The 24662-nt window shown below is 28.2% G+C and overlaps 2 protein-coding genes across 6 annotated transcripts in view; both read left to right on the forward strand.

The window, feature by feature from the left end:
- Positions 1 to 7053, forward strand: part of LOC107447442 (uncharacterized) — a 16957-nt gene extending 9904 nt beyond the window's left edge. The window contains exons 4-5 of one of the 4 annotated variants that reach the window (XM_071180500.1): positions 2147 to 2310; positions 6891 to 7053. In XM_071180500.1, coding sequence (XP_071036601.1) covers positions 2147 to 2310; positions 6891 to 6921 — 195 coding nt within the window. In that variant the 3' untranslated portion in view covers positions 6922 to 7053. Of the gene's footprint in view, positions 1 to 2146; positions 2376 to 6890 lie in introns of all 4 variants that reach the window. The other 3 variants (XM_071180499.1, XM_071180498.1, XM_043048968.2) reach the window with 3 other exon arrangements.
- Positions 7054 to 9191: 2138 nt separating this feature from the next.
- LOC107449669 (uncharacterized) overlaps positions 9192 to 24662 on the forward strand; it is a 42728-nt gene continuing 27257 nt past the window's right edge. Inside the window, exons 1-6 of one of the 2 annotated variants that reach the window (XM_043048971.2) lie at positions 9192 to 9414; positions 12267 to 12330; positions 19533 to 19813; positions 21044 to 21136; positions 21234 to 21350; positions 23428 to 23499. In XM_043048971.2, coding sequence (XP_042904905.1) covers positions 12310 to 12330; positions 19533 to 19813; positions 21044 to 21136; positions 21234 to 21350; positions 23428 to 23499 — 584 coding nt within the window. In that variant the 5' untranslated portion in view covers positions 9192 to 9414; positions 12267 to 12309. Of the gene's footprint in view, positions 9415 to 9450; positions 9569 to 12266; positions 12331 to 19532; positions 19814 to 21043; positions 21137 to 21233; positions 21351 to 23427; positions 23500 to 24662 lie in introns of those variants that run through there. The other variant, XM_071179646.1, reaches the window with a different exon arrangement.

Genomic DNA, 24662 nt, shown 5'->3' on the forward strand with positions numbered 1-24662 from the left:
TCTTTCTAAAACTACTCCTCGACTGAGCCAACGAACTTCGGTGAAATAAGGGACATCAAAAAAATTTTCGTCCAAATCTTGTAAAAACTGCCTGAACTGTCGGTGATTTAGTCCTCTGCTCCTTATAAAATTTACTATTTTAATTATAGGTTGCATGACATGGTCCATTTTTAAATGTTTGAATGCTAATGATTCCTGATGAATTATACAGGGAAATCCCACAAAATTCCCTGATGTTTTCTGTTTTAATTTAGTTACAACTCCCGAATGTTTGCAAGCCATGGCAGGAGCGCCATCCGTAGTTGTGCTCCTAAGTATATTCCACTCGAAGATTCCGCTTGTTGCTAAGAAATGGCGTTACTGTCTATCTCTCTCACTTGTCTAGGCACGCGCTGCCCTTGAAATTACTTATAAATGTAGTGTGCACATTTTAAAACTTCCGTAGAGGAATCAAGTGAAGTCTAAAAAACACAATTCTTCTTTCTGTGATACATCGCGATCGCGGGCCGTATTGATACGAACCGGAGGCCGGATGTGGCCCGCGGGCCGTATCTTTGACATGACTGCCTTACACCATCTGATTACACCAACTGAGGAGATCTTTATCTGATTACACCGGTACCGGTCTTCTCCTCAGATGGTGTAATCGAGCGTTGCGATCGCCTATACTATTGGAATAATATCTTTATATTTTTAAGTATTTGATGATTGTAGTTTTCGTGTCTAAAAGTAAATGTTTTTCATTCGTTGAAATTTTATGCTTTGATTATGGCCTGGTAAAGTTTCGACTTTTTTAACCATACTAGGTATTGGCTATTGGAAATTCTCCCAGGTCAATTTTTAGCGTTGGCTTGGATAATTTTATTCGTAATACCTAATTAAAAAACTTATTTTGAAATTTAAATGCGTACGTTTCGCATAACACTGTGCTTACACGAGGATTGAAAAAAGGCGCCTGAACGCAGTCTTCTGACGTCACAAACCTGCGAAGAGGGAAGAGGCTTGTCAAATTTACACCATTCCAGATGTTAAAAGCCCCTCCTTGCAAAGATTATGCCCTGTTTCCATTAGCAAGTTAAGAAAGCTTAAATGTTCGAAAAACTGATCTAAGAATGCTCAAGTACAACTTAAGTAACCTGTTAGTAGAAACAGGGTATTTGCGGAAATTAACCACGTTGACTCTAAGAGGCAATCCTTCACGCTAAAAGAATCTAGCCTGGTTTCAGCTAGATCACGAGAGATGAGCTAGCTAGATCATAGATCAAATAACTTCAGCTAGATTCTTCTTGCCTTGCCTGCCTTCAGCAGACTAGAAGAATCGGAGGTGAAAAATCAGATTTTTGTTCCTCTTGTGACGTCACGAGTCTAATGTTAGATTTCGTGTAAATGGAGTGTAACGTGATTAGATCATAGATGATTTTAAATATCCTTGCTCAATTATATTTACTAACTATCCATGATGAAACTTTGGTTGCCGTCTACTAGACATCCGCTTGATATTCATAGAACTTTGCATGGCTGTATATCCGTCCATGAGAAACACATGAATCTTGGTGGATGTTGATGATTGTTAGTAGACATTTACTGGACGATTTTGTGCTATATGGGAATACTGACTTATGATCTTAAGGCTCGTTTCCGTTGTAAATACAATATTAGCAGATGAATGAACCAAAAATTCATAAGTTTTATTAAGCTTGTTATTGTTTAATTATGGTTAACAAACATGGTTTTTCCAATGCAAGTTCGCAACGTTAATTTTGTTGATGGTAATAGTATAATTATTCTCATTTAAGGAAGCTCCAATAAAACCCAAAAGTTCCAATCTTAAGAAATTTAAGTTAATATAAATTATCGGAACGTAAAATTATCAATATGCTTTTCTATTTTTGCATCTAATTATAGTTTGTAACATACTTCTGTTGTGAACAGAATCTTGTTTGATGTAATTGGATGCTGCAAACTATGGATAACAAACTTTAGAGCACGATTACTGTTTTCAAAAAAATAGCTCAAAAATTGAGACTTTTTAAATTGATGTTGGTCTGCATGCTACATAGATTAATTATTATGAAATTAGGATTATAAAATTATGATCATAAAGGAACTTTTTTTATTCAGAAAAGCCTCTTTCTTTATTTTTAAGGTGTCTTGCTGCAGCTCTTCTTCTCGTAGATCGAGCAAACGCGAAAAACTTTTCCAAATTCGCATTGTTCCTGTGCAACAGGAGAGAAGCTACAGAGATACCAAGAAGCTCTGTTACTGCTCATCTGAGAGAAGAGATGTGGGTGGCAGAAAAAGCCAGTCCATGTATCGAAGTGGTGGTGAATTTTGTTCAACAGACAGTTTGCAGAATTTTCTTAGATTTATTTGTGGTAAGATTATTAGCAAAAGCGAAGAACTTTGCTAGCCTTAATTGCTGTCCTTGCTTTGAGGTTGGTCCCGCAGTGAACTGATCTTTAAGACACGGTTCCCAGCAGATCACCGAAGTCAAGCATCACTGGCTACGGTCAGTGTGCGGGTGGGTGACCATTTGGATCAGTCTGCGTAGGGACCGAGGGTGTGCGGTATTCGTCCTCGTTAAACTGTTCTACCGTAAAGTGCTCGACTTCGCATGCAGGTCGTCGGACTACCGAAGCGGGGGTGCCATCCCTTCTGCAGAGGATCAAAATTGTGATGGCATGTCTTTGGATCATCCTCAGGCAGGGTTGCAAAAAACCCACCTGCCCAGTAAAACCCACCCTAAAGTAGATTTTACTGGGTTTTTCTAAGATTGATTTCTTTTTTTATCCTCTGTTATAATAAAGAGCTATTCTATTGAAATATTTATGTAGTCTAACCTAAAAAAATTAACCTATAGTGAAAAAACTAATTGTGTTGGAGAATGGGAGAGTCACCTTGCTGACTAGATTTGACTGTATGGTCATTGATTATTCAGTGCCATTTATTCGCTTTCTGTGCAAATAAAGAATGTTCCTCAAATATTTTTTAAGATTAAAATATAAATAAAAAGTAATCCTGTGTTAAAATAAGTTTCAAATGTGTGATGTGTGTGAGTACATATAACATTTTGTATCGTGATGTCAGAAGAAACTTTTTTCAGACTTTCACATCAATTTATTTGTATTAATTATCTATATGAAGTCAATTTATAAAATTAAACCTAATTATTAATATTAAAATAAGCTTTTTTAAAATAAGGTACTTATCCCTGCCCTCTCTTTTGAAAAAGCCCCCATGAAAACATGAAAACCCCAGAAAAGCTCAATAAAACCCAGAAAAACCCACCCGGACCAGGGTTGGGCTTTTCTACAAAAACCCTGTTTTTTCGCAACCCTGTCTCAGGAGTGCTTCCCAGACAGTCACCAATAGCCTATTGTGCAGCTCTAGTGCGACGTAAATTAACTACAACAACAACAACTTTGCGGTTGCCGTACCTCTGATCGACGTCGAAAGCAAAAATAAAACCTAGTTGACGGTGATCGGAGGAGCGTAAATCGCATTGCAATGAGAATGCCCACCCATTTAAATTCTTATATTTGACGTACAGAAGTTAACTGTTTGCTGAGCCTTCAGCCAAAGCGTAAATATTTTCCCTAACTTTGTTTGAAATCTAAACAAATGCAGGTTTTTAAGCGTATACTTCTTTTTCTTGAAGCAGAAAATGTTAAGGGGCATTCTCATTTAATGTGGTTCACGCACTTCTGATCACAGTTGGAGAAAAAGAACCTGATTGGTAAAAAAGTATTTTCAATTGAAAAATCACCAATCTGGTTTCCATTTTTCTCGACAGTGATTGGAAGTGCGTAAACCGCATGCAGAAAAATTGGCCCGTTTCGAAAACACAACCGTTCGAACCTCTTTCTTGGCATCGATGAAAGTAACAGCAAAAGTTGAGGCAAATATTTACGGAGAAAATGAAACAGCTGAGCGTCTTGCTCATTTTTAGTGGTCTATTCCCCCTTAATCTTTATAAAACACTCCAGTTTCTAGCCATTCGCTGGGCAGTCAGATATAGCAAGAATGGCATCCAATTTTACGAATGCATCTACGTTTCACTATTTAAAACTACCCTGGAAAATTTGAGTATCAGGGTCTTTTCCCATGGCATGCAATTCTCAAACAATCGAAAGTGAATCTCTGAAATCGATTCTGAATAAAGATTGTGTACTGTGCTCAAAATAAAAAGCATACCAATCTGAATAACTTTTGTTTTTATGATAATATTTTCACGAACTAATGCCAAACTTAGTAGTTCTAAAGATTTACTTGAAATATGAAGTCAGACTATATATTAAGTTACGAAATCAAACACAAAAATGTACTTTTTCTTACTTCTAAATAAACTCACCTTTTTTTCCCCTCCACAAATGTGGATTTGGACCATCGGAATATGGGTTGTATCTGTTCGATACTAAATAATTGATTGCTATGCTGGTTCGTTTGTTAACAAATGATTAAAATAGAATGGACTGTATTAAAGATTTTTATTATGATTGGTGCTACGAGCACGCTCATGCTATAAGATCAACAACTAATTTTCAACTGATTAGGGTTACAACAAACGGTGGCGAGGATGCTGAGACAAAGATGCCAAGTTGGCGCTATATTTATGAGATATTGAACAGTATCCTTAATCTGAAAAATATAGTCTGTGTTGTTTAGGAAAGAGGCTGAAGTTCTGGTCTTTTAATATCAATTTCATTTTTTTCATCCATTTCATCACAGCTGGGGCTTTCTTCCATTTCATCATAGCTTTTTAAACAAATCGAAAAATGTTTGCGCACACTTATGAAATTCGTTTATCCAAAGATAATTACAGTCAAACCCCGCCATAGTGAACACGGTTTACAGTGAACTCCCGGATATAGTGAACGAAATGTTCGGTCCCGTGCCTTGCTTTACCCGTATAATGTTATTTTTTGTGGATATAGTGAAACAAAAAAGTGATGAAGTTGGATATAATGAACTTTTTTCTGTCTTCGACTGATTTTTTTCTTCATTTTTTTGTAATAATTTTGAAATTTCTACTTCAAAATAAATACATATACCGATTTTTAAAACCATCTATAGTGGAGAAGGTAGCGATAAACATTTTCTTCTTGTTTGCTTCTTTTATATTACTTTCCCATCCCTAAACAAATCAAGTAGATGTTTCCAACCCAGACAGATGATGCACCTGTAAGGTGCCAGTGGGATCAATATGCATTTTCTGTCAGAAGGAATGAGTAATTATTCATTATTGGTCAAAGGGTTGGACACTGATCTATGTAGATAAGGCTCTTATTTCATCTCCTTTTTGCCCTCAGTTCAGTTAAAAAAAGGCCTGCAGACAAGTGTCTCAAATTTAACTATGGCGAGCAGTAAACGTAAAGCGTTCTCCATTGATGATAAAATGGGCATAATCAAAAAAATTGAAAATGGATGTAATCAAGCTGATATTTGTAGAGAATATAAACTATCCAAATCTACAGTTTATAATATATGAAGGGAAAAAAAAGGCAATTAAAAATTTCTGCTCATGAAAAAAATTTAGGTGACAGAAAAAAGTTGAGAAAAGCAGATCACATGGATGTTGAAGAAGCATTACTGAAGTGGTTCAGCATTCGAAGAAGCCGCAATCTTCCAATATCTGGACAAATGTCGATGAATTTGCTAAGCGATTTTATGAAATTACTTTTATGTGCTTGAATGGCAGGTTAGACAAGTTTAAAAAGTGGACTAACAAAAATTCAGGAAAAATTATCTGAGAGTCAGGAAATGTTTCCATATCTGATGTTGAGGACTGCTCAACAGCTAAAGATTACTAATTTCTTTTTTTTTGTACGCAGGACGAAGAGTAATAAAAAATAACAATTTTTTTGCTACTACATAATATTTTTCAGTCATTTATTTGAATAACGTGTAATAAAAGGGAGGAATTTGGGAACCATTAGTTAAATTGCCCGCATAACGGATATAGTGAACTCCCGGTTATAGTGAACCAAAATTTCGGTCCCTTGAAGGTTCACTATAGCGGGGTTTGACTGCAATAAAATAATTTTCAATAATTATTCATTATTTTTTATTATTTTATTCAATAATGATGAAAAAAATTTTGAATTAAGGTACACTAATTTTTACACTATTTTAAATTTTATAATTTTAAATCATAAAATGCAAAATTTACCGAATTGTTCCAGTGAAATGAAACTTTTAAAATACAATTTTTTGAAATTTTGCTTCTCAGTAACCGTTTGGTCGATTTCACATTCTTTTTTAAAAATTAAATTACATAATTTAAGTGGCAAAATACTGTATTATTTTCCGAAAAAAATATATATTTCAAAGAGTTTTCGATAATTATTAAATAAAATAATAAAAACTCTAAATTATTATTGAAAATTAATTTTTTTTACATAGAATTACCTATGGAAAGTTAATATAGTAGAATAATGCCAGTATTGCAATTTCAACAATTTTCAGGAACACGCAGAAAATTTATTCCATAAAGGGGTGAAGGGTGAAAGTTGAACTTACTGAAACTACTATAAATTTATTATACTAATTTTCCGTATAAGTGATTTCAGGTTTAGTTTACTGATCTGCCAAGACTTTTGCTTAATCCCGAAGAAGTAGTAAATGAAAAATAAACTAACACCTTAAACTACTTGGGATGAAAAAAATAGTGGAAAGAATTTTAGTATACTTCACATTCACATCAGCTAACGCATCATATGTCTGACTGATACTCAGCCAATCCTTGTGTACGTTTCTATTTTTTTCCTTCAACGTTACCTTTAAGAATACTGTACTTGCTTATAAATGAAAGTGTTGTCCATTTAGGTGTATGTAAAAATGAATTATTTATCTATTGATTAACTGCGTAATCTAATCTGTTTTCTTCCTAGGTACAAAGTAAGCTTCAGCTCCCAGTCTTGAATATCTTACCAAGTCTTATGAACAATTTTCAGAAAGTCAGTCGGAAATAAATAAAAAAATAAATAAATAAAGTTCTTTGCTAAAAAAATGTATTGTTTCTCATTGTAAAATTTAATGCGCAAATAAATAAAAGAATCAATGAATCAATAAACAAAGCAAATTATAACATCTAGATAATTTCTGAGATTGTATTTGCGTTGTCATCTAAGATGTTCATTATTCCTAAGATACCTAGGTCAGGGTTTACTTTTTTCGAAAATACATTTTAAAATTCACGCAGACATGGAAATTAAGGCTGCTCAATTTTGAAACCAACTGGGCGTCAATGGACGTGATCACAATTTAAAAAAACTATTTTAAAATTGCTGAATCAGAAATTTTTTTAAAAAAAATATGAATAAATATAACTTTGTAAATTCAATTGAAAAATTAATTTCATGCATTATTATAAATATACAATCTCTTCTCTCTATATATAAAAGTGAAATCTGTCTGAATATTCGTATGTTCATTAATAACTCTTTAGATCATGTTTCTTTTCTTTTCTTTTTTTTCTTTTTTTTTTTTTGCTGCATGCGAATTGTTATAGGGTGCAAAGCAATCACCACTTTCCGGCATGTAGTTTGACCTCAATATTAAAAATGCGAAATTTCATTGATGAAAACCATTGTTAGAAATTTAAACCTTGAGTTGTCATGAAAACAGCTACAGCATTTATACTAAATATTTAAAATATAGAAGCAGACGAAACCACTAAAAAAAATTATATGTTCCTAAAGCTCGCTGAGCTCATAGTTTAGGTGCAGAAGTAAGAGCTTGTTAGAAGCAAATATGCAGGCTAACGTAAGTTATCGGAAAGGGAAGACATGCTATGTTTCGTCATCAGTGGCAATGTTAAACATAAATATTCTTATTCTTCCAAATGGCATTTCTTGGTGCGAATAAATTACTTTATTCGCACCAAAATATATTTTATTTTATGTTTAACACATGTTCATGCTAATCATTGAGTTTTTCAGACGTAACGAATAAAAAATAAGTTAATATTCGTGTAATATTCAAATTACGTGCAGAAAACTTCTTTTTTTTCCAAGGCGTTTAAATTTATTAAAATCTAATATTAAAATTTTAAAATTTTTTATACGAATTAATTTTAATAATAATAATTGCTGAACGCTAATTTTAAATTCTCAAACTTTATATTATTATCCAATATACTTAACCATAAAACCAAGTTCACCAAAAAAAAAGAAAGAAAAAACGCCAGTTTCCGATTTACACAAGCCACTGGTTACCTATAATACACATAGCTCCTTCGAATATGACAGTATCGTGAATATTTTGCAAAGCGATAATTATTGAAAGCGATATTATTGTGAATGTTTCAAAATTTTCCTTGGGTTACAAAAATATTGGCTGATACAAAATTACTTTAAATTAACTTAAATGGGAAAATGACGTGATATATTTTTGACAATGCATTGTGATAAGATTCGCATTTATTACTCATGGGTCATAATGCTTTTTTGGGTAACAATTCGAAAAAGCTGGTTGGGCCATAACAGCGGATAGATGCCCAAACCATGCATAAATTATATATTTACGTACTTACATTTAAAACATGAACTGTTAAGTCTCAATATCAGGAAAAGAAGCTTTTAAAAACGAAAAATCTTCCTCCTAAAAATCCCCTAACTTCAGAATATCACTCGACAACAAACGTCTCGAATCAAATCTGTAGTGTGAACTGTACAACTAAACTTTCTCACATTTAGTGAGATTTACATTAAAAAAAAAGATTTTTACCTACCATAATCGCAACTTGCGTTTTAAAATTTGAAAAACTGCCTTTGAAAAATGATCATCAAACCATTGACAACTCCTATACATCATATTCTGAGCAATTAAGTTTTAAAAAGATGTCTTGTAATTTGAATACACTCATGGATTCATGTAAGCACAGAGGACTTTTTGGATTGCGAATATTATTTGTCTTGGAAAACTAATTATCAATTAATCGATATCTACAATTTAATCTGATTCTGAGCAATTAAAGTTTTAAATAATGTATTGCAATTTTAATGCTTTCATAAGAATTCAAATCACTTTTAGAATTTCGTTTACAAAATCAATAAAAACAAGTGTGTGCATCAAGACCTCTTTTGAAGTTGCATCAATTAGTCATTAGATGGCGCACTGCACAAATTTAACAGATTCAGAATCTTTATCCGTTTTTTTTTCTTCATACCTGATCAGACCTAGCGCCATCTAGACGAAGCACATAAAACTTAAAAGTTATCGCAAGTTTCATATTTTTTTGCGTTGTAATTTGACCCTTCGTGTGAGGAGGAATGTTTGCGACATCTCGACCCGAAAATTTGTTTTTATCCCTTTAAATTGTAAATATTGAACTGTAAACATCACATGCAATTACTTACTAAATTCCTTAAAGATGTTGATACGATTCAATTAAGTTTAATCTCCTTTTTAATTGTAAGTTGTGATAATATATTTTTGTTCATATTTGTCGAATTTATGTAAACAAATAAGATCATTCAGTTTTGGGTTACAACTTGTGATAAGTGACGTTCTTTTAATTCAAGTGAATAACGAATTGTAAATATATATTCTTGAAGCCATTAATTAAGTAGGCGTTCAATTAAAAACTTCTTATTTATAATTTTAATTTTCTCAATTTTTATATATTTTTATTTAGTTTTTTTCAGTACTTAAAACTGACAGGAAAGATTGTCAAGAAAATAAATTTGCAATGTGTTTACTCAGTTTTGCTAACATCAATAAAAAAAAAAAAATTTATAATTTTAGTTTGAAACGTTTGATATTGACACTTTTATTTACTCAAAGTTTTTCTTATTGAAGATTTATTCGTTAAAAAAGAAAGTTCGTCTTTATGGTTATTTGTAAAAGAAGAATAAATTATCAAATCTGGGCAGTTAATCGCATCATTTTCGTCTTAATTAATTTATAGTCTATTGAACAAGTAGTATAATAGAAATGATCTTTTTATAGATTGGTTTCTTCATTAAATTAATTGATTTGTGTTGTTGCTTCTCTAGTACAATTATTTTTTATCTTATAGCTCAAACTGTGTGGGATTAAATTTCTCTTGCTGTTTCTCTGATCACAGTAGTTTTTTGAAATTATATTTAAATTTTTAAAATTACATTCTATAATTTTTTTCGAATTGTTTTTAGTTATTTTTAAATAAAAAGGTTATTATTATTTTTTTTTGAAGTATATTGGAAAGAAATTGAAATTTTTTTTAACCAGGCTTTTTTTTTTAATCCTCAGAAGTAAATTAATTTTAGGTGCAATCATTAAGTAAGGAAACTTAAAATTATATATCCATTAATTATACTGCATAATTTATTATGCTGAATTTTGCTGAATAAAATTTCTGAACTTGGTAAGTTGTGATGTTGGTATGTTGGGAGTTTTCTGTATGAAAGATCTAAAAAATCTTACTTGTAACTTTCTTTTTTAAGCCTCAAAATTTGAAGTGTGTGTGTGTTTTTTTTTCTTTCTTTTTTTGTATTTTTCTGACTTAATTTCAAATGTTATTGAGTTCAGCTCACCCAAAGCATATGATGTCTTTGCTTCAGCATATCTTGTTCTCAACATTTACTTAACATTTAACTCAACATTTAACTTGATATTCTGGTTCTGTATACCTTATTTTAATGCAATGTTTATTATAATTATATTTAAAAGTTCTTGATAATTAGTGTAATGGAAACTTCAGAAAAATTCTATATATTTCACTCAATTTTTTCTTCTTTTTTTTAAAAATATTAAGAGTACTGGCAGAAATATTTAAAGGGGTGCAACCTGAAAAAATAGTCTATATATGGTTTTAAAGATCAGAGACAAATATTTTTTTATGAAAAATATTTTTACGTATGTGCATTACAAATTATTTTAAACTATTCAATAATTTAAGTTTCAAAACCAATAAAGTTGTCCAAAAATTGAAATTTTTATGTCACAAAAAATCTTGATTTATCTAAATTCTTTAAACTAAATATGATATAAGCATGAAAGAAAAAGTAGTGCTATAATAAAAAACAAAACTATAATTTTTTGATAAAGTTCCTTTTTTAACTGTATATTAAATAAGTAAAACATTATAACTATGGTTCCTATTAAGTTTAATATTTCTTTAAAAACAAGGTTGCCAAAAATAATGATTTTCTTTAAAAAGTTTTTGTTTTTAAAAAAATGTCTTTTTTTTTTTTAAATTTAAATCAAATTTTGATTTTTTTTTTTACACTAACCAAACAAAAGGAAATAATGTTTTGAAAATGTTGATATTATTTTAAAACAATTTTGTGATTAAAACATTAAAAATCTTTTACAAAAAAGGTTAACATTGTTATGCATGTAACTATTATTAACTAATCCTTGAATAAAGAAAATCATAGTTATTTTTGTTCTAACTCAACACTCTCATGAATTTGTAAACACGAATAAGTTCAAATTTATTTGTTAGATATTAAATGAAGAATGTATTAATTTTTATCAGGTAGCATAAAAAAAATTATTCTTAATTACTCTTAGCAGAACAAGTCTTCATTGTTTATATACACAGACTACATATTTAAAAATAATTGTATTTAAATAAAATATGAAACTAAATAGGGTTTAATTGAAATATATTTATTAATTAGCAAATTATTTTACATGCTATCAAAAATTAAAGTTTAAAAGTTTCATGTCCCTTTTATGATTTTTTATTAATTACTATAATTTAATACATGCATTCCTGATTTTACATACATTCTCCTTTCATTATTTCTCAAGATCAGTGAAATCAGATTTTAAATGAAAATCACATCTTTAAGAGTATATTTATAAATTATATTAAATATTTTTGACTTAAATCAATGATTTCTTTAAAACAAGAATCAGGTGATTTAAATCAGTGATTTTTTTTTTTAATGAAATAAGTTATTTAAATCCTTAAATCCCAACTTAAATCATGTCAAAATGAATTCAGCTTTTGCACTTATTGTATGTATCAAAGTAGTTGCAATTGGATAAATATTATTTTTAATTATTTAAAATAAAAAATAATGTTTAAAAGCAAAAAGCAAGTTTCATTTAATTGGGTTTCTAGTGGCGTGCACATGTTTGACCTTCTTTGTGAGTGGTTATGCCTTCATAGAATTTAAAATTTGTTTTAAAATAGAAATTGAATTACATTATTGGAAACTCTACAAATTCAGTAAATTTGTGTAGTATTTTTTAGATTCACATCTTAAATTGTTTATTTTGAAATGTTTTTTTACTTGTCTACTAATAAAGAAATTTATTATTAATCTTAGGTGATATTTTTTATTCTGTGATTTGAATCAATGGAAATTGCAGATGAATTCTGACACATCTCAGGTTGTGAACTTTTCTTATTTTATTCTTTTATTTTATTTAATTATCCATATGCACTTCATGATTTTTTACAATGTATTACACTTTACTTGAAATTATAATATTATTTTAAATAAAAAGACATACCCTCAAGTAATTTTACTATACATTAAAAGTTATAAAATTTATTAAAGGTTTTAATTAGTTAGAGACACCAAATATTTGATAAAAATTTTCCCTCTATTATTCCAATGGATCCCTTTATAGAAAGCGGAATGATGCAAAAATGATAATAAGCTATTAACGTTGTGTTTAAAAAAAACTGTTCATGTATGGTTGACTGAATGTAAACAATAATATGCATGGGATCTGTTTAGAAGAAGTTTGGGTCCGTTAACGGGCCCTTCACGAAATATCTTTTCATAAAAACGAACCCTTCTCAAATTTGTTTATCTTCATTATTGCTTTGTTAATGAAATAAACCGTTCTCAGGGGGGGAGGGGGAGAGACCGTTCGAAATGAACTAAGTTTTCCAAGTTTCCCCCCTAAGTTTAAATTCCAAATGTAGTATTCTAAGAAAATATTTCTATATTTATAAACATCATGTGCACATTCTTATTGATATTAAATGATAATTTTTTTTTTAAATAAATGATTGATAAATTTGTATTTTCATAAAATTAATTAATTGAATATTACGTAAATAGAAATTAATTTCTGACAATTTTTTAAATTAAATATTATAAATTTAAGAATTGTTTAAATTTACTTAATGCGTAACACATTAAAAGTGATACATTACTAAGTTGTGTTATTTAAAATATGTCAATTGAAATTATTAAAAATGTGAGTAATTTTGTTTCCATTATTCGTCCGTTGCATCTCTAATTTAGTAGCAGCAATTGTTGAGCAGAATCTTGTATCTATTTAATTAATAATTAGTCTTGTAATTTAAAAACTTCTTGAAAAGGTTTTTAGCAATTTTTGTAATAACAGGATCCTATTTGTTCAAATTCACAAAGCAGGAACCTGGTTGAAAGAATAAGACTTAATGCTTATTTTATATTCGCAAATAATGAGTAGTTTTTTCACAATTTTACAAAAACAGGACCTTTCACAAAATGTCTGGACAGACCCCTGATATGGTGCATCCCTCTGCTTATGTTATGTTATATAGGCTATGTGTGAACCCCCGTGGCAGAATCGTTGCAACACGGTGACATTGTCGCAGAACGTTACAGAGTTCTTGCAGAAAGATTCTTCCTTTGGGAAGTAAAAAAATTTAGTTTTAGTTTCTGTAGAAATTTTCGTTCAATTTTTTATGCAGTTATTACTATTGATTTCCTCATAGCTTTTAAAATCCAATACTTTTAGTACAACATTTTTCATTACAATTGAATTTCGAACTAAAAGCACACATACATTTAGTTACACCTATTTGAAGAGTTCGATCCGCTTGATTTCGCTGTCCATCTTTTTTTTTTCGGTAGTTAAAGCTACGGATTTCACGATTTTTAAAATTTTTTCTTCTTAATGTGATGATGATTTACAAAATGCGAAAAAGGAAATAATAAGTGTGTTCCCCCCCCCACAAAATACAAGAATATAGCCCATAATATTAGAATTAAAAAAATATTACATATTCAATAAAAAAAATTATTTTATTCGATCTCAGAAGTTTCTTCTTTTTTTTGAAGTTGATATTTCTGTTACTTTAAATTAGTAACATGTATATTTGTTATTTTAAAATTATCGTATACGAAGATATTAGTATTAGAGAGGTATATCACTAAAAGCATGGAAAAATTCTGCCGCAGGGGTGTGAACTGGCTTGGTATAAATTTTAAATTTTAAAGAGTTAGTAGCTTTAAGTAAATTTAGAAAAGCCTTACCCTGTTTTAAGTGTTATCTCTTATTTGGCTATATTTGTGTAAAATATTGCCATTTGCAGAGCTCATTCTAGGCAGAAAAAAGGGCAGGGTGCATAAGTTTAAAAAAGGGGCATTATTATTCTAAAAAGGCAATAATTTCTTTCTATGGGCTTTACATGTTCTATTAAAAAAACATTGTCAATTAGTAAAAGAAATTTTTTTCTTTTACTTTACTAAAAGTAGCAAAGCAAGCATATTAATTACTAATTTTTTAATAATAAATTAACATATATATTGAGTTAATGAGCTTATTAGCTTAGTAATTTATTTAAAATGCAGGCATATATTAATAAAATAATAAATGTATGTTTTGAGGTGTCTGTAGTTATGATTTAATAATTAGAATGATTAATAATAATTATGATTTAATGTTAGTGGAAGTAACTGCAACAAGAGGGTGTGATGGCTATTTTTCCTTTCCCATATAAATCTATGTATTGACAGCGACGCCAAACTAAATAAAAAGAGTTGAAAATAGCAGAAGTTTAAGAAATCCATTGTAGAGTTTGGGGGAAAAATAAAGAAGGGTTGAGAAAAGAAAGGGTGGATTCTTTTGACTAAAAGGGCAGCAGGGTGCTGCACCCTGTTTACCCTGCCTAGAATGAGCTCTGGCCATTTGTTATTTTTTGGATAGCATCATAGCTCGTTTGTGGAGCTTTCCAACTTTGTAGCTGTATAGCCATGTGCACTCCGTGTATGTTTGATTTATATGTTATAATGTAAACACTATAAGTATGATAATATTAGATTGCCTTCTTTTTCAAGTTCAGGCGTAAAAATAATTCGGAAGGGGTAACTCAGAAGTCTTAAAGCGAATTATAACTCCTATGTGCTCCATGTGTTATATACATTGTGCATATCGTTTTTAAAAAGTGCTTAAAGGTGCTTATTTTTGATTTTCTTTTTTTAAAAGCCCTTAAAGGTGCTTTTTTCATTAGGTGTTTCAACCATGTCAATTTTCGCCACATATTATGCAAAAGTGTGCTTTTTACATTGTTCTATTCAACGTTTTTCCCAATTCATTCAACCACAATCTAGTTCGGCGTACCATAAGTCCATAACGTATGAAAGCGCCTATCATTTGTCATGTTTAATGAAATACTTAAGCGTCCGCATGCGCGTCTGCTGAGCTGGGTTCGGTGAGATTATTGCACTCTCATATCCAACTCTGCTGCATTTTGCAAGATATTCTTAATTTCACACTTCATTTTCCAGCCTCTCATATCGAACCGAAAAATCTCTTGATCATTTTATTATGGCTAATATAAGCAAGAAAAGAGTTCTTTGTCAGAAACTAGTTATTTTATCATGATCACGTAAAGTCTTTGAACACTATCTTGCATTTTGTTAATGTATATAGTGCTTAAAAAATACTTAAAAGGTGCTTATTTTTTATTGAAAGATTTGGCTCTGTATATAGGCTCAACCATCCATTAAAATATGGATGGTAACTAGTTGTATTTTTGTTAAGATAGTATTTATTTTTAATAAAACAATTTTTGCACAAAAGCAATTATTTTGTTTTAATTTAAAAAAAACAAAATATTTTATTGGAAATGAAATTATCCAATACTCTTTTCTGTGGCTAGTTTAGTCTTTATGACTCCTTTTGTTCAAAAAAATTTAAAGAACATAAAATGATCAGAAATAAAAGTATGAAAGAAAACAAGTGGCACTAATTTCAAAGAAATATTTTTATTCTGATCCTAACTATGGGACCCCTCTATGCAGGTTTCTTCTTTTTGTGTTCATCAAAACTTTATACTCAAACATTGACTTAGTGACAAAAAGACTTAGGCACCTTAAAGCAATTTTTATATTTATTTTTGAATTTTAGTAATTTTTTATGAAATTCGTGAATTTGTGTTCATCTACTTTTATGTAAAATTTCATAATTTTAAGTATTGTGCCTGCCCTTTTTAAAATCACGTTTGTTCTGAGAACATTTGATTTTATGAAGCATTTAATTTTATAAACTAGTATATCAACTCATAGGGGGAAAATGTTTCAAATTTAAACTTTACATGTGCAGTAAAAGTTAAATTGCCTATAAAAATATTTTTTTACTGAATTTTTGTTTGACATTTTAGCTAAACATGAGCTACAATTTTTAATTTACAGAAAGGTTTTGAAATAGTGTATGTGTTTGATAAGCAAAATTTAAAGTTAAAGATTCAACATGGTTTAAAAGTTTATATTAGTTTTTGTAACTTTCAATATTTCTTTTGCATAATTGATTTTGAAATATTAAGTACTTTTCTGATATCAATTGAAGATAAAATTGATATAAATTTTTTTATTTTACATAGAGATAAGAATAAATATTTCAGAATAAATTTCTTTCAAAACTTGAAATATTTCAAAATTCTAATTTTTCAGACAAAAAAAAAAAAAGAATTTTTCCTTTTAAAACATATTCTTATAAAAATTTGGTTTTACAAAATGGCGATAATGATTTTGTTAAAGGATCATTTCAACATGTTTTGATATTGTAATGATTTTGTTATTAAGATTTGATTTTAAAAAAAAACTGATCTCATAACATTATTTTTATTTCTGGATGCCACTGTATAACCCTTATCCTTCCACTCAACAAGAAGACAATTTCATTTATTCTTTTTTTTCTTTTTCGATTTTTTTATTTTATTTTTCATAGAGATGAGAATAAATATTTAAGAATAAATAAGGAAGGGAAATATTGTTAACCTGAAATCAAAATTACATTAAAGAAATAGATTCCTTCTACTGGAAAACATGTCTTTTCTTTTTGAAATGCTCTTCTTTCTACACTAAGAATATTTTTTTTAAGTTAATGTTAGTTATAACTGTTGTGATAATAACTTATAAATAAGTTATCACTACAGGTGAAACAATGCCTGTAAGGGATAAAAGTTTAAATCATTTTTTAGCTGCAATTTTCAAATATAAATCACATTTAAAAGAAAAAAAATCTAAAACCTTACAAATTTTAATATTATTTACTGATGTAAAACAGAATATAAATGGATTTTACATTATAGGTATTTAAGTGTTCTATGTTGAAGTACTAAAATAAAAAATAGTGAAGTCAGGATTATTTAAAATTATTTCATCAGCTTCTGATACTTAATTTTTTTCCCTTTATAATTTATGTTTGTTAGACCAAAATTATTTAAAAGTTTGTCAAGTTACTTTATTTCCTTTTATAATTATTCTTCCATTTTGTACATTATAAAAAAATTTAAATAAATACATACATTTATTTTATTATGCTTAAACAAAAATTGTTTGGAAGTATTTATAAGTCTGTCTTGTTTTCTTTAATAATTAATATTTTATTTGTACCTAATAAAATAATAATACTTTTTCATTTGTTTCCATTTAAATGGTTTTATTAAATTGTACTTTTCCAACATTTTAAAAATTTGGCATCATTTAAAGAAATAGATATTTTTGCAAATGGTGATTCAATTTTTTCTAATAAATAATTTTATTTTTTGAGTTAAAAATTTTCTTTATTTTCATTTGTTATTTTATAACAATAAGTTGGGGAAAATTCCAGCACATTATTTGAATAATAAGCTACTAGTGTAAAGGGTTAAGGTGTCTTGCCATGAAAAAACTTTTTTCTTTTCAAAGTAGAGCAACCCATGCTTTTTGATCTTGGCTTATAGCCAACCAGTTGAACTCTTCTCTTAAAAGTAGTACATTTGTGATTATTTTGGGACTGTCTTGCTTACTGTGCTCATCTCTTATTTTGTTGAATTAAGAAAAAATTTTACTTAAATTTAAAAAGTCCTTTAAAATTAAACTTTCTTAATTGCTTACTGACTCATTTCAATTGCTAAATAGTTTATGAAATAAATTCCGGATATTCACTTTTAAAAAAAAATTGGAATTTTCAAAAATTGCTTTAATTTAAAATTTCATTCAGATTTAAATTTTAATTGTTTGCATTCAAAAAGAAGTTTTGCTTTAAAACTTTAAATGGATTTTTATTGTGAGATAGTTTTAACTAACAAAAATTAACTGAATTAAAAAATACATTTAGGTTCTCTTCCCTGTTAGTTTTATTTTATTTATTAAGAAGGATTTCTTCAGTCTTTTTTATATTTTTGCAAAAATATGAGTGAATAGATCTTACCTAAATGTAAGAGTTTACTTAGGTTTAAATTTCTTAATTGTTCATTGTCTTCATAAACAAATATTTCTTCAGTATTATTATTTTTTTAATTTTTTTTTTCATTTTATTTTCTTTCATTTTTTTTTACTTGTGTTTATCTAAAATATTGAACTAATTGAATACCTGACAAAAATAAAATGCTGAAGCATTCTAAAATTTTGTTGAACTTGTCAGCTTGTAATCAAAATTTTAAAAATTATGATTTTCTCCTTAGAGTTTTTTTTTTAAAGTATATTAAAACTTATATTTTTTGGAAATTAAGTAATTAAATGCTTAGATAAGTAAATCTTAGATTAATTTTTTTTTTTTTAAGAAAGTGAAAATGTGTAAAAGTGATGTGCAAATTTATAGAGATAAATAAATACTAATTTATTCATTTGTTGCAGAAGCAACTTTTGTTATAGTATTTTTTTATTCATTTATTTCATCAATAGGTTAAATATGTAACTTGAACAAGCATTTTAATAAATTATAAATAATATATGAGAATTTTATTGATAGAACTTTACGAAATTTGGCATTGTTCTTACACTTCTTTTAATTTTTGTTCATTGGATTATTTATTTATTATTTTGGTTATCTGATCTTTACATTTAGGCAAGTAATAAAATTAATTTATGACTTATGGGCCACTGCTAAGTTTTTACCAAAATGTCAAAAATAAGGATTACAGATTATGAACTGGAAATTATGTTTTATATGTATTTGAAATTGCTAGGGCTTATATATTTTTGTGAGGCATGTGAAAAGATAAACTTTTACACTTTTATATTGTTTTAATTAAAAAGAAATCCCATATTCTAATCTAAAAATATTTTTTCAAAAAATATGTTATAATAATATTTTTAAAGTGAAAATGGGAATTACTGATATAAGATATACTGATAGACAAATAATAAAATCCTAAAACATGTTTTTTTAAATTTTTTTTATGTAAATTTTTTTTCTTCTTCTTTTGAACTTTTCCTCTAAGGTGCCTTTTTTTTTGTAAAGTCAATGTTTTTTTAAACCCTGATTCATAGTATTTTATTTTATTTTTATTAAAATTATGTTATAAGTGGTTTATAATTTATTAGTTGAAAACACTTACAAATTACCATTTTTACAATGTCAAATTTTCTATTTTTTTAAAGCTCCATTCAGATATTAGTAAGCCTTCCTTGTGCATCGAACCATGCTTAGAAGCTCCTTTCAGCAAGGAAATGGAGCATGTTATACCTCAAATGATTGTTACTCCTGCAGATGATATCCAAGAAAATAAACAAAATGTTTGTGAAGCATCGACGTCCGAAGGGCAACCTTCGGAAGCTTCATCTGATGTTTTCAACAAAAATGAAACAGAAGATATTTCTACCTCAAATATTGTTGACCAGTCATCAACAATACTTGTTGAGCAAAAGCCAAGTGAAACAAGGTAAATTTTAATTATTATTTATTTAATTTATGAATTAATTATTTACTTTTAAACTTCGTCATATATATCTATATCAATCTATTTATATTTGTTAAGTTTTAGAATATATTACCCCTTGGAGAGTTGGCCAAGTTGGTGATCGACAACCCTGAAATTTTCAGTTGATTCTTCCATCTTTCTTCTAGCCCCTTCGACAAACTTTGTTTATAAAACTGTGTGGTTTTACTATTTAAAGTTTGGGGCAATTTAATTTCTGTGTCAATAAACTTAACATAAATTTATAACAGAATAAAATAGAAGTAGCAAATTTGTTAGATATATAGTTGCAAACTTTTAAAGTTGAGGAAAATATTTCTAAGTGGTAGTAACATTTATATTTTGATGCATAAATTCTGGTTAGAAGTATAAAAAGAAAAAAAATGTGGTCTTTCCTCTCATGACAAATCAATGATTCAAACTTATATATGTACCTATATAAGATCTATAACTTAGATTGTTACACTTTTAACTGCCAATGAAATAGCATAATTTTTAAAAAATTCCTTTTGTTTTTATCATTATTTCATAGCACTACTTTTTTAAATTTTACTCAATTACCATGCAAGCTGGTTGCATTATTTAGTTATGATATCATTTTCACAACAGATTATTTTAAGCAAATTGTTTCTATTAGAAATTAGTATTGAGAATTTTTCAAAGCATTTCTCTTTAATATTAGATAGTTGTTGAAAAATTAATTAATACTTACTAAAATTTTTTATGGAACATCATTTTTATTTAGGTAGCGGATTTTTTAATGAATTTCTCTTACACTTTGACTGAAAAGAGAAAGGAGTTTAGTTAGAAAATCTCTTTTTAAACTTAAAAAAAATTAAAAAAAATATATATATAGTTTGAAAACAGCTTTTAATTATTAATAAAATTTATAAAGTGATGGACATAGTTCCAAATAACTAAATGCTGTTCAATTGTTTAGTTTAAAAAGATTGTTTGGTAATTTCAGATTAACTATGAAGGATTTTTGGAAAAATTAATCATACATTTTTTTTTCTGTTATTTAAATGTTGAAAAATGGTTATGTTGAAATAATTAAAAAATTAGTTACTTAAATCTTTTAATTATTTCAACATAACCTTTTAATATCAATATATTGTATTCTTTTTATGACTGTTTTTATTGGAAGTGTGTTTCAGTAATAATCGTAACAAAAGATTCAATTTTATTTGATAGAAGTGATGAAGCGAGTATTATGCCTGATAAAGAGGCTACAAAGTCATTGGAATCTGTCTCATCATCTGTTTCTCAGAGGCCCCTTATCATTGAGTAAGAAGATGCTATCCATATATTTTCTCTCCATAGTTTTTTTTAATATTTTAAATAAAGTTGAATTGCTTTTAATTATAATTATTCTTTATTTCAGGTCTGATAAATCATCTTCCCATCCAGTTATTCATAGCGTAAATGTGATTGATTCTAGTGAAACCTCCGTTCCTGAGCCCCCACCTGTCACAACAATGCAGCGACCTTTAATTTTTAAGTGTGTATACATACTGGGTATTCAATTGTACAAGTTGTACAAAATTTAACTTTGTGTAAAGATACAAGGTTGAGTAAAAATTAGATATGAATTGGAAATAAATTAGATAAGAAACCCTATTTAAATTGCAGAATAATTTTAATAATTCCATAAAGTTTTGAATTGTTTTAAAATATACAAATAGAACCGACTAACTCCCGGGCATTACAGTCCACGTTGGACCATGGCCTCAGTAACAATTTTCCTCCAAAGTCTCCTGTCTCTAGCTCTTTGTTTCTAGTTTCGGACTTTTAGAGTTGGACTTTTAAAGTCTTTTTCCACCTCGTCTAACCATCTCTTGGCCGGCCTTCTTCTTTTCCTTTGGCCCTGGCACTGCCCCATGAATATCTTCTTAGTGCCTCTGTTTTCCTCCATTTTCTCAAGGTGTCCTGTCTCTGATCCATAGATAACGGTTGGTCTGACTATAGTTTTATAAACCTAAAGCTTTGTTTTCCTCATTATTACTTTTGATGTTAGCAATCTCTTAAGTGCAAAATAACTACAATTTCCAGCATTTAGTTTTTTCTTAATCTCTGGCAAAATATCATTGTTTTCAGTAACAACTGAACTCAAGTGCTTAAATTCCCAAACTCTTTCAAATTTTGTCATTTCATTAATTTGTAGTTCTGTGTCCCTGAATGAATGTAGAGATTTATTTACCATCTTAAAGATTGCTTTGTTGATTTTGTAGGTTTTTCTATTTATAGCATGGCTATTTCATACTGCCTCCTTTTTTTTCCAAATATTTTCACAAACAGCCACATTATTTAATTTTTCTTTTTTAAATTTTCCTCTCAACTCAAGTCATCTCCTAGGGTACCATCAAATTCCAGGGTGCATAGTGCTTTTAAAAAGTGCTTAAAGGTGCTTATTTTTGATCTACCTTTTTTTAAAAGCCCTGAGAGAGACTTTTTTTATTCAGGGTTTGTAAAAAGTGCTTAATTTTCTATTTTTTAAAAAGATATATTTTTTTTTTTTGCTGTGTCAATTGTAATTCTAACTTACAAAAACTGCATGATTTTCACAGTTTTCTCTGCAATATTTTTTTATCAGAAACTAGTTATTTTATCATGATTATGTTAAGTTTTTGAAAATGCTTTTGAATTTTATTGATTTTATGTTAATAAATTAAGAACTTTAAATGGTAGAAATTTTTTTTTATTAATGTACAGATCCTAATTATGAATTTTTTTTTGTGGAAAATGATTAAAAATATTTTCTGAGTGCTTAAAAAGTACTAAAAGGTGCGTATTTTTTGTTGAAAAATCTGGCTACACACCCTGATTTCCTATCCTCATAAAAGTCAAAACCTATTCATCAGTGAGTTAAAAATGGTTGTTGTATCTAAAGAATTAAAGGAGGGATTCAGACCTTATTTTGAGAAAAATTTGAGTATAAGAAGTTATGTAATACACATTAATTGGGAAGATTTCCAGAGTCTTGAAAAAGGAATAAATAAACTAACAAGACTTTAAAGGGTCCGTCTATGCTATCCCTCTTAACAAGTGTTACCCACTGCAGGACGAAACCAAAACCAATTTAGATCTTACAAACCTCTTTCTTAAGTAATTTAATTTAATTACTTGTAGTTTTACTTGATACTTGAAAATAATATTTTAGTAAATTAAGATATATAAAATGTGATACCGCAATAGTTATCATATTGAAGTTTTATATAAGGTTTAAATGTCAAATTCTCTGCACTTGTTCTTAAATGTTAATTATGTATCATAAAATTGGAAAGGTTGGTTGATTTTCAATAAAATTTAAAAATTTACTATTGTAAAAACTTCGCTAATTTAAATCTAGATATCAAAAATATTTTGATGTGTTATTAGTTTTTTAAGGTGAAACTTTTCATGTAAACATAAAACAGTTTGGTAACCTTGGCTGCATTATTCTTGAAATAAATCTACTGTACAAATAAGAATTATTATTGTGTTTTTATGTCACTTTTATTTTGTGCAGCTAAAAAAATAAGATTTTATCTATACACAGTTTTGCTGTTTTTACATTTTAACAACCCTTTTCATTATAGTGACATCAAAATGAAAACTGAAACTCCTGTAAATAATGCGGAACAAGAAGCCACTGATACTCTAGTCAAAAAGTTAGTTATTTTAAATTATTCTCAATATTTATATGAAATAAATAGAAATAGTTTGTTGTATAAAATTGTGTAACTCTATGATGTATTATTTCTTGAACAAGTAGATTAGCTTTAAAATTTGTTTCTTGCTATTTATTTTTTTTAAGTGTAAATGTTGCTTTATATATTTGTTACTTAGTAAGTCTTATATTATGACTTTTAGATTTTATATTTATTTAGATCATGCAATATTGTTATTGACTATATGTTTAAGTTAAATAAATTCCAAAAAAATATAAACTTAAAGTGAAACAGTACTCAGTGAATAGTACTTAAACTAAATATGTTATTTATTATGTTATTTATTTTATTTTAAATGACTTCTCAGTTTTTCCAAAGCATTACATGATATGTTTAATTTTGTTATAAATGTAATATGAAACTTACTTCTTAGATTTTGTTAACTACAATATACAATAAGTTTTTGACCAAAATTTAATTTAGTATATCATTTTGCAGTTATAATCTGTATTATATTAAATATTTAATATAAGTCTCTAAAATAAGCAATGCAAATTTGAATGTTGTGTAGTTAGCTCACTTTCTGCCATGGTTGTTTTCTAGGAGCATTCGTATTGAGTCAAACATGTATCAGAATCAATCAGTGAAAATATCTTTTATGATTTTCACTTAATGATTAGTAAAGAAAAATCTATCTTGTCCCTCTTTGAATTCTTTTCAATCTTTTTTACTACTATTATGGTTTAGATTTATAAATGTGTTTAGATTATTGTTCAAGACTATGAGATTTCTGTAATTCAAATTTTTTTAAATAATAGTTTCATTGTAAGTTAATCCTAGAAAGTTATAAATAAATAAAGCCTTAAAGCTTTTATCCAAGGTTATCTATGAGCTTGCAATGATCCCCTAGTAGTGTTTAGTTCTTATTGAATAACCTATAGGCTAGATAGTCTATATTTTCTTGTTTTTTAATTGCTCAGTTACTTTTGATTGTTAGTTACAAGGCATTCCTTTGCCTCTTTAGTTGCACTATTAATTTGTGTCAATTGTTCAACTTATAAATTTCTTTTATGTGTGTTAATGAATTACAATAATTCTTATATTATTTTATGTTTAATTATTCTTTTTGTTGTACTGTTTTACAATGCAGCATTATGAATTAT

This window comes from Parasteatoda tepidariorum, chromosome 4, assembly GCF_043381705.1.
Source record: "Parasteatoda tepidariorum isolate YZ-2023 chromosome 4, CAS_Ptep_4.0, whole genome shotgun sequence".
In the NCBI taxonomy this organism is placed as follows: domain Eukaryota; kingdom Metazoa; phylum Arthropoda; class Arachnida; order Araneae; family Theridiidae; genus Parasteatoda; species Parasteatoda tepidariorum.